This window comes from Schistocerca gregaria, chromosome 4, assembly GCF_023897955.1.
Source record: "Schistocerca gregaria isolate iqSchGreg1 chromosome 4, iqSchGreg1.2, whole genome shotgun sequence".
In the NCBI taxonomy this organism is placed as follows: Eukaryota; Metazoa; Arthropoda; class Insecta; order Orthoptera; family Acrididae; genus Schistocerca; species Schistocerca gregaria.
Window position 1 is genome coordinate 233,284,251 of NC_064923.1, and position 17,277 is coordinate 233,301,527.

Consider the following 17,277-nt stretch of genomic DNA (forward strand, 5'->3'; position numbering starts at 1 on the left):
CATTCAGTATCTGTGTGACAGGTGTCCATCGTGGGTCATAAAGGAGGCGACATATGCAACATTTCTGACTCCGGAGGAGAAAGTTTTGAAAAGTCTTAGCTCTTTAGAACAAAGTCCTGACCGCAGGTCGCAAAACTAAGGATCCTCATTGTTAATATTTCCAGCAAATGAAGAGCACCTGCTGTTTGTAAAGAAGTTCCTCAAGTTCGAATGAAATCACTTGGACAAGTGAAATAAGACGTAAGTAAGCGAGGAGAACCCATGCTCAGTACGTACAGTCACTTCGATGCGGCTGTTAGGGTATCCGTGGGTGGCGGTGCCTGAGACGTCTCCGACGGTGAGCGTCGCCTGGAAGTCGTAGATGACCTCGATGTTGGGCAGGTCGACGTAACCTCGCAGGTATCCGTCAAAATAGGTGACCGTGTCCCCCCAAGAAGTCTTGCCAACCAGGAATGGATCCATATTCGTCACATATCCGAAGCTGTAGGCACACTGTCCTTCCAATTTTATATCGTATACCGTCTCGCTGTAACAAATAAACATTTATTATGGTCACAACTGCTCACCAAAGGTGAACATTGTTGATTACATGTTTTATAATTCTAAAAAGACTTATGATTCAACACGTTCTATGTCTACATGGCATTTGGTTGAGGACCCGCAATACACTCATATCAATACCGCTTTTACAGTCTTTGAGAAGAACAACTATTCGATCGCCTTCGACCAATCCTTGTATTTGTTGTCATGGTCATAATTTCAGCTTACTTTGGAGACTCTATGTTGCCTTACTTATAATTTCAAGGATACTCTCGGAATGCAGCAGTTACTATTGGAGCATCAATCCACTGATGCTGATTGAGCGTTTCTTCGACGTATTCGAACTAACTCTTAGGGAAACCTCCAGTAGACGTAGTATCATCTCTGTCTGTTTCGTTAACCCAGTTGTTATATAATCTGAAACGGCTGTTTTTGTTGTGGTCTTCAGTCCTGAGACTGGTTTGAGGCAGCTCTCCATGCCAATCTATCCTGTGCAAGCTCCTTCATCTCCCAGTACCTACTGCAACCTACATCCTTCTGAATCTGCTTAGTGTATTCATCTCTTGGTCTCCCTCTACGATTTTTACCCTCCGCGCTGCCCTCCAATACTAAATTTGTGATCCCTTGATGCCTCAGTACATGTCCTACCAACCAATCCCTTCTTCTAGTCAAGTTGTGCCGCAAACTTCTCTTCTCTCCAATCCTATTCAATACCTCCTCATCAGTTACGTGATCTACCCACCTAATCTTCAACATTCTTCTGTAGCACCACATTTCGAAAGCTTTTATTCTCTTCTTGTCCAAACTATTTATTGTCCATGTTTCACTTCCATACATGGCTACACTCCATACAAATACTTTCAGAGACGACTTCCTGACACTTACATCTATACTCGATGCTAACAAATTTCTCTTCTTCAGAAACGCTTTCCTTGCCGTTGCCAGTCTACATACTATATCCTCTCTACTTCGACCATCATCAGTTATTTTACTCCCCAAGTAACAAAACTCCTTTAGTACTTTAAGTGTCTCATTTACTAATGTAATTCCCTCAGCATCACCCGATTTAATTCGACTAAATTCCATTATAGTTGTTTTGCTTTTGTTAATGTTCATCTTATATCCTCCTCTCAATACAATGTCCATTCCATTCAACTGCTCTTCCAAGTCCTTTGCTGTCTCTGACAGAATTACAATGTCATCGGCGAACCTCAAAGTTTTTATTTCTTCTCCCTGGATTTTAATACCTACTCCAAATTTTTCTTTTGTTTCCTTTACTGCTAGCTCAATATACAGATTGAATAACATTTGGGAGAGGCTACAACCCTGTCTCACTCCCTTCCCAACCACTGTTTCCATTTCCTGCCCATCGATTCTTATAACTGCCATCTGGTTTCTGTACAAATTGTAAATAGCCTTTCGCTCCCTGTACTCAAAAAGTGGTCCTTCGAATGAGTTGGGATAGATCTCTCTAGTAGAGGTGAAACTCTTTCTATTTTATGATTGTTACCTTTGATTCATTAAGCGTGAATGCCTCAAAAGAATTCAGAAATGTGATTGGTTTATTGGGTTAACTGACAGTTAAGCTTATTATTGTGGGATTCTTCCGTTTCCTTAGGGATAATACATCACTTAACTTCGAGGAACAGCTGACAGTATTTGTACTAATGACGAAGGAAACGGTATGGGTGATGATGTTGTGTTGGAATTATTGCCAACCTAATTATGATCTCGAACAACAAAATGAGTCTCCGTGAATTTAAAGTACATAGAATGTCGTGAAATAAAGCTGTAAAGAAATTCCTACGAAGTATGTTACGGTTTTTTAATGTAACTCCAATCTTACAAATTTTAATGGTGATCTTATCAAGTACTTTCTATACAAAAATGTAATGCTAACTGCAGTAAAGGTAGATAGGAAAAGGAAATTGTGGAAAAAACTGCAAATTATGAGAAAGTAACAAATGTCTGACATTCTGCAGTAGGAAGTGGCAGGGGACTGTGAAAATAAACTGATTTATTAACATAAATTTTAATTTAACGAAATATATACTGTAAACAGTCAGTAATATTGGTATTTATCACGTAGATAAGAAGAAATGAATATTTTGCAAATGAATGTTGCCTAAGACCGAGCTGTTGTTCTCTACCTGATCTATCTGATTCAAATTAATATTATTTTATCAAACAAGTGACAAGTTAAAATGGAAAATTAAACAGTTCATTTTACTTATGCTGTTAAAGGACTAACGGGAGTTTATAAATGAATAACAAGTTCAGAGAATTTTGTTCATTCAAAAATGGCTCTGAGCACTATGGGACTCAACTTCTTAGGTCATTAGTCCCCTAGAACTTAGAACTAGTTAAACCTAAATAACCTAAGGACACCACACACACATACCCGCCCGAGGCAGAATTCGAACCTGAGACCGTAGCGGTCTCGAGGTTCCAGACTGCAGCACCTAGAACCGCACGGCCACTTCGGCCGGCTTTGTTTATTCATACCATTTCATTTTCACAGAAGGTGCCCTGATGATACATCAGGGTAAAACGTAGTTCTCCTTGCACAACCGGTATATTTCTGCAACATTCCAGATTCCACAAACATCCTATTGCATGTGTCACTGGACCTAGCATGGCATGGAGAACAAATGTGGAGCTGAGTGGCGTTAACGATAGTATTAATGAAGTTTTAACGTTCCGCGGAACAGACTCGCGCGATAGTTCCACGTCTCACGTAGTACAAACGTGGTCCCCACAGCGAACTGTGCTGCAGACGCCAGTAGGGATTTCGGAGCATATCATAGAGTTTTGCTTCTCTCGTTCCATGTACAGTACAGATTATTACCTGCGTCGTGTGAAAGCGACCCAGGAGAAAAGAAGCCGCCACAATGAAGTGTAGGAAAACTCTTTGGTTTTGAAGTATACCAAAGAAATGGCCCACTGTAGTGACAGAAGATGTAGGATCATTTTGCAAGGGTTTTACAAAGCAGCATAGTTTTATGATAGTGGGTGGAGCGGGAAACAGTATGGGCAGGGAATACGGCAAGAATATTAAGTATGACCTAGTAAAAATACCATCTGCAACGAACCTTTCAAACGTTGGCGCGATTCCCACTTTCAAGCGGTAAGATGAGCTCCAATTTAACAGCTCTGTCAGGAGGGTCAATATGTTGACTAAGCTGCTTTGGGCGACTACTTTGTCAGGCATGGGTTTGGTTCCTGTTGATGCTATTTGTAAGTGTGACTTCACAAGGCATGGCATGCATCTCAGTAGGAAAGGAAAGGGAAAATTGGCCGGGATGACAGCAAAATCTTTATCGAGAGGGCGGCGGGTTACTGAAACTCCTGAGAGTATCTCCTTTGTAGGCTATGATCAGTGCCCAATGACAATGATTCAGAGACGTTAAAATATCACAAGATTGTCAAAAAAGTACAGTGAAAAATAATGTTAGTGTATAACAAAATTCTCATAAAAGTACTGTGGAAAACAGTGTTAGTACATTGTATCAGGATAACTGGTGATTAAACAAGTAGCTGAACTTCTTCATTGTTTAGAACATTTGGAAAGTGGGAGTGGAACATATACTGTATGGTCACAGACGAGGAAAAGGTAAATGTAGCTGGATATAAGCTTTCAGCACACGTAAATAGAGACACTATAAAGAGAGTAGAAGTTTCCACATGGCTTAACATTAAATTGTAGTATGAAAAATTAAGGAACTAAAAAATATTGTGTAGAACAACATATAGAAGCAAGTGCCTGTGACCTTAAAATAAATAATGGCAGTATTATGATTACAGCTGCGTATAGGTCCTCATTGGAAACTTTTCAGCTATTTCTGAAAAACGTGGGTTGTGTTTCCTGTTATCTGTCACACAGAGGAAGGTAAATTGTTTTTGGGGATTTCCAGTAGATTTTCTGAAAGAGTCTGATAGAAAGCATGACCTTGAAGTATTCCTTGGTTCTTTCAAATTTGACATCAGTTATTGATATTGCTACTCGGGAAGTAGAGGAAAGCAGCACACTGACAGACAACGTTTTTAAAGACCAAGATAAATTTAATCAAAAAAAAAACTTTCCTTGTTAAGAATGGTCCTTCTGATCATGATGCACAGATAGTTACAGTACATGACATAGATTCATACAGTAACGCAAAAGAGTCCTGCAAAATAGGGTCTTCATTTAACAATTACAAATTTTAGGGAAAGCTTGCAACAACTAGACTGGGATGAGATGTACAGGGAACCTGATGCTAATTTGATTTAAAATTTAACCTATTTTATTATACCTTTGTGACTACAGTTCAAAACAATTTCTCTTATAAAAGAAGAAAATATAACTGTAAGAAACTATCGAAGAAGTCGTGGTATATTAAAGGGATAAAAAGCTTGTCAACAGAAAAGGGTAATGTGTTCCCTTGGTAAAGAGTAATGTTCCAGAAGCAAACATTATAAGAACTACTGCACTGTATTAAGAAATTTATTACAAAGTCTAGAAGTATGATCATTAATGTCTAAGATTTGCACCTCTCAATAATATTAAAACAATTTGGGATATTGTTAAAAGGGATACAGACAACCGAGAGCACGGAAAGACTTTATTTCTTTCAAACTCTACGAAAAGTTGAACAAAAAGTCAGAAGTAGAAAATATTTTAGTAATCATTGTTTTAAGTATTATAGAGAAAATAGGAGCCAGCTGTTCTTAAGAAAATGCAAGGCTTTATATGGAAGAGGCAATACCAATACAATTTGATAAAATTGTAATTCAACGTATCCAACAAACAAGATGTAGCTGAGGAAATTGTAAATAATTACTATGAAATGAAAACCCTTAGCTGCTTACAGGCGTTGACATACGCCAACGGGTACAGATGAAAATGTGTGCCCCAACTGGGACTTGAAGCCGGGATGTCCTGCTTACATGGCAGACGCTCTATCCATCTGAGCCACCGAGGACACAGAGGATAGTGCGAAGGCAGGGATTTATCTCTGGCACGACTCCTGCGAAACCCACATTCTCAACGTATTGTCCCGCACTACATTCGTAGTGCCCCAGCGCTTTATTCTCATTACTCGCAGCGCGTTGCCGATTCCCGTAAGTTCGGGCACTGTTTGTGCATTCGCACAGAAGAAGAAGATGGGCAAGTGGCCGACGAGCCTTATATATACTAAGATGGTGTCTGAAAGAACAGATACCATCTCAGTATGTAATTGTAAATAATGTTATCAAGTGGTTCTCTGCAAGTGAATTCTCGCTAACTTTTGAGAAACCATAGTGCACACAGTTCTGTACAGTAAATGGCAGAACACAATTGGTAAATACAGACTTTGAAGAAAAATCTGTTGCTAACGCAGAATATTCACAATTTCTGGGTGTGTGAGTCAATGAGAAATTGAATCAGAGGAAACACATTGATGATCTGCTGAAACGTTTAAGTTCAACTACTTACGCTATTAGGGCTGTTGCAAATTTTGGTGCTAAACGTATTACTAAATGAGCCTAGTGTGGCTATTTTCATTCACTGTTTTCAAATGGCATCATACTTTGGGATAATTCATTATTAGAAGAAAAAGTATTTACTGTACAAAAGCGTGTTATCAGAATAATAGCTGGAGCCCAACCAGGATCACCTTGAAGACATTTATTTAAGGAACTCGGGATATTCACAGTACCTTTGTTCTTAATGATCCATCCCAGTTCAAAAATAATACCAAAGTTCTTAGATACAACACTGGAAGGAAGGATGATCTTCACTATTCTGGGTTACATCTGACTCTGGCACAGACAGGGATGAATTATGCTGCCACAAATATTTTTGGTCATTTACCAAATAGAAATAAAAGTCTGACATATAGCCAACCAGCGTTACAAAACTAATTAAAAGAATTTCTAACTGACAGCTCCTTCTACTCAATGGATGAATTCTTAGATATGAATGAGTTATTGGAAAAAAATGATTATATCGCGTAACGGGAACATCTGTTAATCAGACGCGGTCCACATCGTTACTAAATGTCGTATCCATGGTCTATGGAACAGCTGTCAACGTAATGTGCGGATGATACATGGAATTAACGAATTAAAAGTATGCAGCCATGGGTCCGAAATTCATGATGGTATCTTTAGTAGGTTCCACTGGCTTTTCCTTCACAAACCGCTTCTCAGCTGCCACTGCCTACAGAATAATTTCTGCGTCACCATCAGAGATCTCGTTTCGTTTATTTTTCTAATAAAGCTTCGTTCTGAGCAAGAACCCACTGCTGGTGTCGGGGGCACGACAGAGCGCTTCGCCAAGGTACTTGCAGAAACTGACATCTTAATTTGTGCCTGTTTCGCGCAATATGAGGTGAGACCGCTACCACACGAAACAGCAGTACGCAACTGTTTGACGAAGCATCTGTCATGTAGTGTGATGCATCTTAAGGGTTACTTCTAAAATAAGTCTTTCACGGTGCATTAGAGTGTGTGGCCCCTTTCAAACGTCGTTGCTAAACAGCAGTAAGTGGCTACTGAGTGAATAAGACAGTTAGTGATAGAATGATAATGTGACTCTTGCGTGAGTAGCTCACATACGCAACACAAAATCAAAGAATAGATACATAAAGATTTCAAACAGGTTCCGGTAGTGATGAAAATCGCATACCGAAGCTAGTTCTGTGCATTTAAACTGGCATTGGTGATTGAGGTATCCCATAGGGTGGTTTCAGATGCCCAGGGGAAAAAAATTTCTTCTGCCACACACACTGGCCCCTTTCTTGCTTATATGTGAGAGTTGTGTTGTATATATTTGTGGGATATATCTAAGTGTGCTGGACGCCTGTTCAAATGGCTCTGAGCACTATGGGAGATAACATCTATGATCATCAGTCCTCTAGAACTTAGAACTACTTAAACGTAACTAACCTAAGGATATCACACAACACCCAGTCATCACGAGGCAGAGAAAATCCCTGACCCCGCCGGGAATCGAACTCGGCATCCCGGAAGCGGGAAGCGACAACACTACCGCACGACCACGAGCTGCGGACGACTCGACGCCTGTATGCCTGTATAATCTAGTATTATACTTGTGTTATACGAAGATGATCTACATCTACACTCTGCTATTCACAATAAAGTGCCTGGCAGAGGGTTTAATGAACCACCTTTCATGCTCTCTCTCTACCGTTCCACTCTCGAATGGCACGCGGGAGAAACGAGCACTTAAATTTTTCTGTGCGAGCCCTCATTTCTCTTATTTTATAGTGATGATCATTTCTCCCTATGTAGGTGGATGGCAACAGAATTTTTTTAGCAATCAGAGGAGAAAACTGGTGATTGAAATTCCATGAAAAGATCCCGTCGCAACGAAAAACGCTTTTTTAAAAAATGACTGCCACTCCAATTCAAGTATTATGTCTGTGACACTATCTCCCCTATTTCGCGATAATACAAAACGAGCTGCCCTTCTTTGTACTTTTACGATGTCATCCGCCAGTCCCACCCTATGCGGATCGCACACCTCACGGCAATACTCCAGAATTTGACGGACAAGCGTAGTGTAAACAGTCTATTTAGTAGTCCTGTTGCACCTTCTAAGTGCTCTGCCAGTGAATCGCAGTCTTTGGTTTGCTCTACCCACAATATTATCTATGTTATCGTTCCAATTTAGGTTATTTGTAATTGTAATCCCTAAGTAATTAGTTGAATTTGCCGCCCTCAGATTTGTGTGACTTACCACGTAATCGAAATTTAGCTGATTTCTTTTAGTACTCATGTGAATAACTTCGCACTTTTCTCTATTCAGGGTCAATTGCCACTTTTCGCACCATACAGATATCTAAGACATTTTGAAAGTCGTTTTGATCATCTGACGACTTTATATTACGGTAAATGACAGCATCATCTGCAAACAATCTAAGAAGGTTACTCAGATTGTCACCTATTCCGTTAATATAGATCAGGAACAAAGAAGCAATAGAGAGAGTAAAGCCCGGCGCCACGACAGAACCTCCTACTGTCGAACAGAACAAAGCGGACTAGTAAAGTTAATGTCCCAAAAGACGGACGGATCATCAACCGTGAAATAAATGAGACACTGCTTACATTTGGAATTTAATCCATAACATTAGCTCAGAGACTGGTGATCGGGAACTTTACACCACCACCTCTTCTCTGTTTACCGGCCAAATACTGTCAGCGGAAATTTCATCCACTGCCACGAAGTGAACAGCCTTACCTCCGAGTTGATGATTTCCGCACAGTCGTGCACCAGCAAACTCGACGTTGGAGTCGGACATCTCTACATTAGAATCACTCCCGAGGGAAAGACTTCAAAATGTCCTCCAAAAACGTGTTTAACTGCAACGGCCAACATCGCTTAGCATTGAAGATGGCGCTGATGACCAAAAACCAGTAAAAAAATTACCAACAATCTAACAGATGTTTCCGGGTTAGTTACCAGTGAGATGCAGTGAGGGATTACCACTTCAAAATCCGTGTGTCAAAAGTGTTCAGACGTGTGTGATTTCCTTAGGGACCAAACTGCTTACGTCATTGGTCCTTATACTTACACACTACTTAAAGTAACTTATGCTAAGAACAACACTCCTACACTCATGCCCGAGGGAGGACTGGAACCTCCGGTGGGATAGGCAGCGCAATCCGTGATATGGCGCCTCAAACCACGCGGCCACTCCGTACGGCTCTGTGTGTCATTTACAGATTGCGCAGACTTCCATGTGCATTAACAGGGTGGCAGTTAAGAACTGTATAGTTGAGAGAAAACAGCCAGGAGAGGCTGCTCTTCAAATGGTGCTGTGGCCTCACTTAGGTGAAGGACTGCGATAGACTTCTCAAACTATGGGCGCGTCAGACTGAGAAAGGTTATCTGGTGATCATACCTTTGTCTTTCAGACGTAGGCAACAAAATGGCAACAATAACAAACCGTAGATTTCGCATCATCAACATTTACCTAATCATAGTTAGAGTTTTTCTTTCTTTCCTTTATCGTCATAAGTTTTCCTCTCTTGTGCAGACCGCTTCGTCTCAGACTATCATAATCGCACTTGCAAACTACGTTCTCAATTATTTATTGGATGTGTTCCAATCTCTGTGTTCCTCTACGGTTTTATCCTCTACAGCTCTCTGTAGTACCATGGAAGTTATTCTGTGATGTCTTAACATACGTCCTACCGTACCGTCCTTTCTCCTTGTCACCGTTTTTCATATATTCTTTTCCTTGTCAATACTGCTGAGAGGCTCATTCTTATCACTACACATAATTCTGAACATTCTTCTGTGGCACCACATATCAAATGCTTCGAGTCTCTTCTTTTCCGGTTATACCACAGATCACGTTTCACTGCCAATCAGTGCTGCTCTTGAAATGTATACCCTCAGAAATTTTGTCTTGAAATGAAGGCCTATGTTTGCTACTAGCAGACTTCTCTTGGGCAGGAATGCCTTTTTTGCAGCTGTTAGTCTGCTTTTTAGTCCTCCGACGGTTACGGGATCTTTTTCTGCCTACTTTATGATCACTATTTCTGTTACTTTTCATTGCTATCGTTTTTCTTCGAGATGCTCACAGTCCATTTTTTGCACTCGTTAGACACTTCATTCCATTCAGCAGAACCTGTAGTTCTTCATTTTCACTGTGGATAGCAGTCTCATCAGCGAATCTTATCATTGATACCCTTTCACCTTGAATTTTAATTCCACTCTTGAACTTTTCTTTTATTCCGTCACTGAATCTTCGACGTATAAGTTGAACAGTAGGGGCAATAGAGCACGTCCCTGTCTTATACCCTTTTTCATTCAACCACATCATTTTTCGTCTTCCACTCTTATTGCTACATCTTGGCTCTTGTACATTAAGTATATCACTCGTCCTTCCCTATACGTTTTCCCAATGTTTCTCAGAATTTCGAACATCTTGCGCCATTTTATATTGTTAAACACTTTTTCCTAATCTACAAATCCTATAAACATGTCTTCATTTTTCTTTAGTCTCGCTTTCCTTATCACCCACAACGTTAGAAATTCCTCTCACGTACCTTTACCTTTCCTAAACCCGTAATGATCGTCATGTAACAAATCCTGAACTCTCTTCTGTGTATTATTCTTGTCATCAACTTGGATTCTTGAGCTGTTAAGCTGATGGTGAGATAATGCTCGCACTTGTCAGCTCTTGCTGTCCTCGGAATTGTCTGGATGATTATTTTCCGAAAGTCAGATTGTATATTGCCAGACTCATACATTCTACATATCAGCGTGAATAGTTTTGTTGCCAGTTTCCCCAATAATTTTAGAAATTCTGTTGAAATTTTATCTACCCCTTCTGTCTTACTCGATCTTCTAATTCTAATATTGGATCCCCTATCTCTTCGCTACAGACTCCTGTTTCTTTTTCTATCACTTCATCAGTCAAGTATTCCCCCTTTCATAATGGTCTTTATTGCACTCTTCCTACCTATGCGCTTTCTCTTCTGCACCTAACAGTGGTATTCCCGTGCACCCTTAATGTTGACGCCCTTCCTTTTATTTTCACCGAACGTGGTTTTGACTTTTCTATATGTTGAGTTAGTTCTTACGACCTATTTCACATTTTTGAGACAGCCATTACGCCTTTGTTTCCGATTTATTCCTATTTATTGATTCCTAAATGATTTGTTTTTCTGCATTCTAGAATTTCCCTGGACGTTTTTGCATTCCTTTCTTTCACGAATCAACTGAAGTATTTCTTTTGTTACCCACAGTTTCTTCGCAGTCACCTTCTCTGTACCAATGGTTACAGTCATATTTTTGTGATTGTCATTTTTAGAGATGTCCATGCCTCATCAACTGCACTGCCTACTGATGTGTTCCTTGTCGCAGTATCTCTAGCCTCAGAGAAATTCAAGCGCATCTTTTCATTCTTTAGTACTTCTGTGTAACACTTCTTTGTGCATTTATTCTTCCTGACTGGTCTTTTGAACTTCAGCCTATTCTTCAACACTACTGAATTGTGATCTGAGTCTATTTCTGCTCCTGGATACACCTTGCTATTCAGTATATTATTTCTGAGTCTCAGTTCAAAATGGCTCTGAGAACTATGGGACTCAACTGCTGTGGTCATCAGTCCCCTAGAACTTAGAACTACTTAAACCTAACTAACCTAAGGACATCACACACATCCATGCCCGAGGCAGGATTCGAACCTGCGACCGTAGCAGTCCCGCGGTTCCGGACTGCGCGCCTAGAACCGCGAGACCACCGCGGCCGGCTCTGAGTCTCAGTCTCACCATGAGCTAATACAACTGCAATCTTCCCGAATAACTGTGCCTTTTCTAAGTACACCCCCTCCTGTAGTGATTCTTGAACAGAGTATTTGCCATTACTGTTTGAGTTGCTGAACTCGATTAGTCTTTGTCTTTTTTCCATTTCACTCCACTGACCCATACTATATATAGATTGAATCTTTACATTTCCCTTTTCAGGATATCTAGCTATTCTACCACGTTCAAGCTTCCGACATTATACGCCTTTTCTTGCAGAACATTATCCTTTCGTTGGTTATTTATTCTCTTTCTCGTGGTCACCTCCCATTTTTCAGTCAACTCCCGGAGATCTTAATTGAAGACTATTACGGAAACTTTTGCCAACGGATAAATCGTCATGATACTTTTTCATTTACAGGACAGATGTCCTGTGGGTACACGTTATGTGTCTATAATGCAGTGGTTTCCACTGCCTCCTTCATCCTCATGCCTTTGATTACTGCTGATTTTTGCGCCACTAGACGTAGTTTCCCACCCCGATGAGAGTGTCCTGAACCTCTGACCGCTGGTCCGCCCCCTTTGGGCGAATGAGTGTGACTTCTTTTGCCGGATGTCTTCGGCCGCCAATGCTGATTATTAATCAAAGTTTAGGCGCTTGAGAGTTTCGAACCCGGGACCGAGAACGGTCCGCTTACTAAGAAAAAAAACGATACTACTTTTATGTGAAACGAATTTATCTTCTACACTGAATGAGACTCATAACTTTAGAAGTGAGACGAATCGTCGCAAAAAGAAAAGGAGATACAGCCGGACGCGAACACGCAAATATAAGTTCACAATGCACGACGATTACCCCATTTTTTTAAAGCGTACCTGTAATTTAAGGCAATCAATTAAAATAAAACAAAAGAAGTAATTTCGACAAAAACAAAAGGGTTAAATCAGAAAAACGTATGCGAAGGAATATGGTGTTAATTTTAACGTTCCCACACGTTCTTTCCTGCGTCACTTCTAGATCGTGGAACATCTAAATCCAAACAAGAGTGTCCACAAAACAGGGGGGATGTCAACTCATCCAGCTCCTTGTCGATTAAAAACAAGACACAGCATATTAGAAGAAAGCTCACGATAACGGGGCATCCTGAGCCGCGTCCAATGGCCTGTGGCCGTATACTGGGAAAAGGCACATGGGTCTGTGTCATATCCACTCACCACCACGTAGTGGGCAAAATGTCCAAGAAGCCACATGATGACATTGTTCTCCGATCGGGAAAGAAGGTTGAATCGGGACGCACGAGAATCTCCCCTGAGTTAGCCGCCTCCCGACATCCTGAGAAGAAAAGCCAGTTGTCGGGGAAACCATCTACAATGGTAATGACCGCAGATCAACCTATGATATAAAGTAACGAATACGAAAAAGCCGCACGTTGATACGTACAGTATCATTAACAACTTGGTATCACGGGGACGTCACTTCCATCAGGAAAATCTGGAGGCTAAAGTTATACCGAACGATCTTTTATTTCGTTTCTGGCCACAGAAACAGAACAGAACAGTAGTGGCCACAGTTCCACAGAAGGAATACCACGAGGAATTGGCAAGTGCCTTAACAGTAGTTTTATGGAGAGATTCTCTTGGGAAAGGATATTTACTCCTAAATAACTAACTTCAAAAAAGATTCTTTAACGAGCAGTAGTTTATAACTGATCCTACCAATATCTACTAGAGGTGTTAAACTCGGATACAGTCATGAAGCAGAGCTGTAAGAGACCGGGGGGGTGGGTTGGGGGGGCGTAGAGGAGACGGCGGCGCACCAAGACCCCATAATGCAAGCGAAAGATAGAGTTGCACCAGATAAACCTGCCAGTTAAACTTCGCAACTTGCGGTGCATCATCGTAGGAAGTGAAAAGATTTGTGAAATGAAATAAGTCTTACTTAACCCATTGGTTTCCATGGCCCGGACCATATGAAGAAGCGCGAAGGGATCGTGTTCAGTGATTGCTCCTTGAATCTTATCCGTGACAGACTTCCAGTTTATCGTAACCATCTTTAGCGCACAACTGTCAATTGTAACTCCAAACGATCAATATCGGGTGACCTTCAAAGTTCATGGAATTTCAACAGCGTCAAATCCTCGCAAACTAAGCGACATTTCTGGTCATTAACCCGCGCTCCCGTAAGACGACAAAAGTCATCCAAAACTTCCTTCAGCAGTGGTTTATCATCATGGCTACGGGGAAGAACCATAACGTCATCGGCATATACTCGAACGGTAAACCTTTCTCCCAACAGCGTCCAGCCACCCAAACGAGCAGCTATAGATCGCAATAAGGGTTCCAGAAACAGCACGTAGAGCGACATAGATAATGGACTCCCTTGAAGGACGCTCTGACAAACCACGATGGAGGGAAGTAAGACGGCCATTTACGTCAATGGACGCCCGAATACCAGTAATTATTGAGCTAAACAGCCGTTGTGCAGCGACATTAAAACCAACTGTTGTTAATATGCGCACAAGGAAACCATGATGAACGCGGTCGAACGATTGGTGAAAATCATTGAAGAGCAAAGCGCTTGGCACGGGAAAGGTGGAAGCAATCGAAATTAAATCACGACATTCAGCAACGGGAGTCAGGAGAGTACGACCCGAAAGTCAACTTTGATGGCTCGCGATGATGGTAGCCAAAAATAACGATAGTCCGCTATTTACCTCACATGCCACTATTTTATGATCGTATTTGTAGAGGGTTATCGGGCGGACCTGATCCACATGCAAACGTCCCTACTTTTTGGAGATAAGGACAATTTTAGAAGGCAGGAGAAGGCCTACGTGGAATTCTTCATTCACCATGGAAGTTATCGTATCTCCTATCAAGGGACAAAATCGAATATAAAATTCTTTGGGAAGGTCATCGGAGCCAGGCCATTTGTGGGAGGGAAATCGAGCCACGATATTAAGTATATCATCGCAATGGAATACAGAGAAAAACTCTTCCTGGAAGGCTGGCGTAACAACAGTATCAAGGAGGGAGGTAAAATCGACAGACAGTGGACCGTCTGAAGCCACTTCAGTATGAAGTTCGAAAAAGTACTGGTAAAGTTCACGCATGGTATCAGATTAGGAGGACCACTCACGTCCATCTAGAGCACGAATGGTAGAAAGACACGTCCTTTGAGATCGCTTGTGAAGCCGAAGAAAGAGATCAACTCATCCTGTACGATTGAACGAAACTAGGAACAACACAGTGATCAGTGAAACTGGAAGGAATTACATCAATCGATGGAAGCTGACTACATATGGGGGCAGATAAATAAAAGCGGTCCAATCGGCTAATTGAAGTAGCTGTAAAAAACGTAAACAGTACCATTGTAGGATATGTGCAAACCCAAGCATCTTGGAAAAGCAAGGACGTCACAATATCATTAAGTTCACGACGAAATGTATAATTGGCGGTTTGATCTACGCGATGTAAGTCGCAGTTAAAATCGCCCCTCAACAAAATCTTGCGCGGGTTTCGTCGAAGTAAATAAACAAATTCTTCCTTATAAAACCGCGCGCGATCGGATGAACGACTGGATCCAGACGGAGCGTAAAGAAAAATTAAGGTGAGGTCATAAAAAGTACAGCCTATACCGCGACCATCGTCTAGCATTTCGAAGGCCGTCAGCGGGATTCCATCTCGATAAACCGTAGTCACACTGTTAGAATTTTTGAGGCGCGACATTGAAATACATATTCAGGAAGACATCAAATAATACCTCTTTTAAACACACGATATCAGCTTGAAAATCGTAAATAAAGTGGCTTAACGCAGCAAGCCGTAATTTGGAAAGTATCCTATTGACATTGAGGGTTAGAAATGTATATGCCTGCATCCGTTAGCACATGTAAGGTCAATGAAAGAACACTAAGGGGAAAGCACTCATCACGACTTTCTCAACGTCCGGAAGCGGAGAAAAAAAGTGTAATTCTAATCCTCCCCACCAAAAGCCAAGGAATCCTCGTTTTTCTTTTTACGATGCGCCATTCCACGTGCAGGTGGAAAACGCTTTTTCACACCAATCCGTGAAAACATATATTGTTGTGGAAGGGTTGGGGGCATGTCAATCTCCGATTTGATAGGGGAGCCATCGCCACTGGTCTCATCGGGGAGCATAACTCAGAACGATCAACAGCAACAGTTGGTACAGAAGAGACAGGTAATGCAGTGCCGGTGTCGAATGTCATCTCCTGATCATCAGGAAGAGAACCCGTAGAATCCTGTTGCTCCACTGTCTCAGCGTGGAGGAGGGATGGTATTTCACTGGAACTCTGTTAAGACTGGCCAGCAGACAAAGTATCTGCGGAAACATCTGAACTTACGGGAACCGCCACGTCTACGGGTGAAGTGGGGGACGCAGATTCCAAACACATTTCAGCATCAACAGTAGCAGCTACATCATCTCTGGTAATACTAGAATCATAATTAACGTCAGTAGACAACTCAGTACCGCCGGAAGGTGTACCCTCTGTCAAAGCCCTATGAGAAGAACGAGACTGGAGTGGGGCGTCCTCGAAATCTGTACCGTCCACAGTCCGCCGGCATTTGGCTTGCGCTGCAGGAGCCGTCGTCCCCTCGTGGACAGAGGCCGCACTGGGGTGCGCCGGTAACGGTGGAAATTCCCGAGGAGTAGGGGGTAATGTTGCCCCTACATCGCTTAAAGCTGGAGGTTGACTGACAGCTAACTGCGCTGACATTATGTCTGCGAACGTTAAAGGAAGACGTTTTTGATAAGACGACGTCAGAACAGTAGTACGGCGTGGACAATCAGATCTGAGATGACCTCTTTCGTTACAGTGATAACATGTTCCTTCTAGTCCTGCGTACGTAGCATGGATTTGGTAACCACAAGCAGTTATGTGGGAAGCAATATTCTTTTTAACGCACATGTCCACAATCCAGATACCATTACAACACTCGAAGCTCTGTTGTGCTGACCAGCGTTCCCGTCGGACATGCCGTAATAAGGTAAACGGAAGCAAAGCTGTTTTAAGAATTGAATTGTCTACTTCAGGAGGAAGGTTATAAATTGTAACCGGAGTAAGATATAGCGCCGCAATTTCAAAGAGGACTTGACTAACAGAACCATCTCGACGTGTAAACAACACTTCAGAATCAAATGGTTCAAATGGCTCTGAGCACTATGCGACTTAACTTCTAAGGTCATCAGTCCCCTAGAACTTAGAACTACTTAAACCTAACTAACCTACGGACATCACACACATCCGTGCCCAAGGCAGGATTCGAACCTGCGACCGTAGCGGTCGTGCGGTTCCAGACTGTAGCGCCTAGAACCACACGGCCACCTCGGCCAGCACTTCAGAATCAACCCGGGAGAGAATCCTTCTACTTGAACGGGATCCCAAGACTTCACCGAGAATGCATACAAATCAGAATCAAAGTAAGTAGTATCTTCCTGATGAGGGGTAGCACGGATAACATCAGCCAACC

General features: G+C 41.8%; 1 protein-coding gene across 1 annotated transcript in view; it reads right to left on the reverse strand.

Annotated features, from left to right (window-relative positions):
- LOC126267520 (uncharacterized) overlaps window positions 1–17,277 on the reverse strand; it is a 70,766-nt gene that overhangs the window by 20,360 nt on the left and 33,129 nt on the right. Inside the window, exon 3 of the mRNA XM_049972822.1 lies at window positions 277–526. Within this exon, the coding sequence (XP_049828779.1) occupies window positions 277–526 (250 nt within the window). The remainder of the gene's footprint in view (window positions 1–276; window positions 527–17,277) is intronic.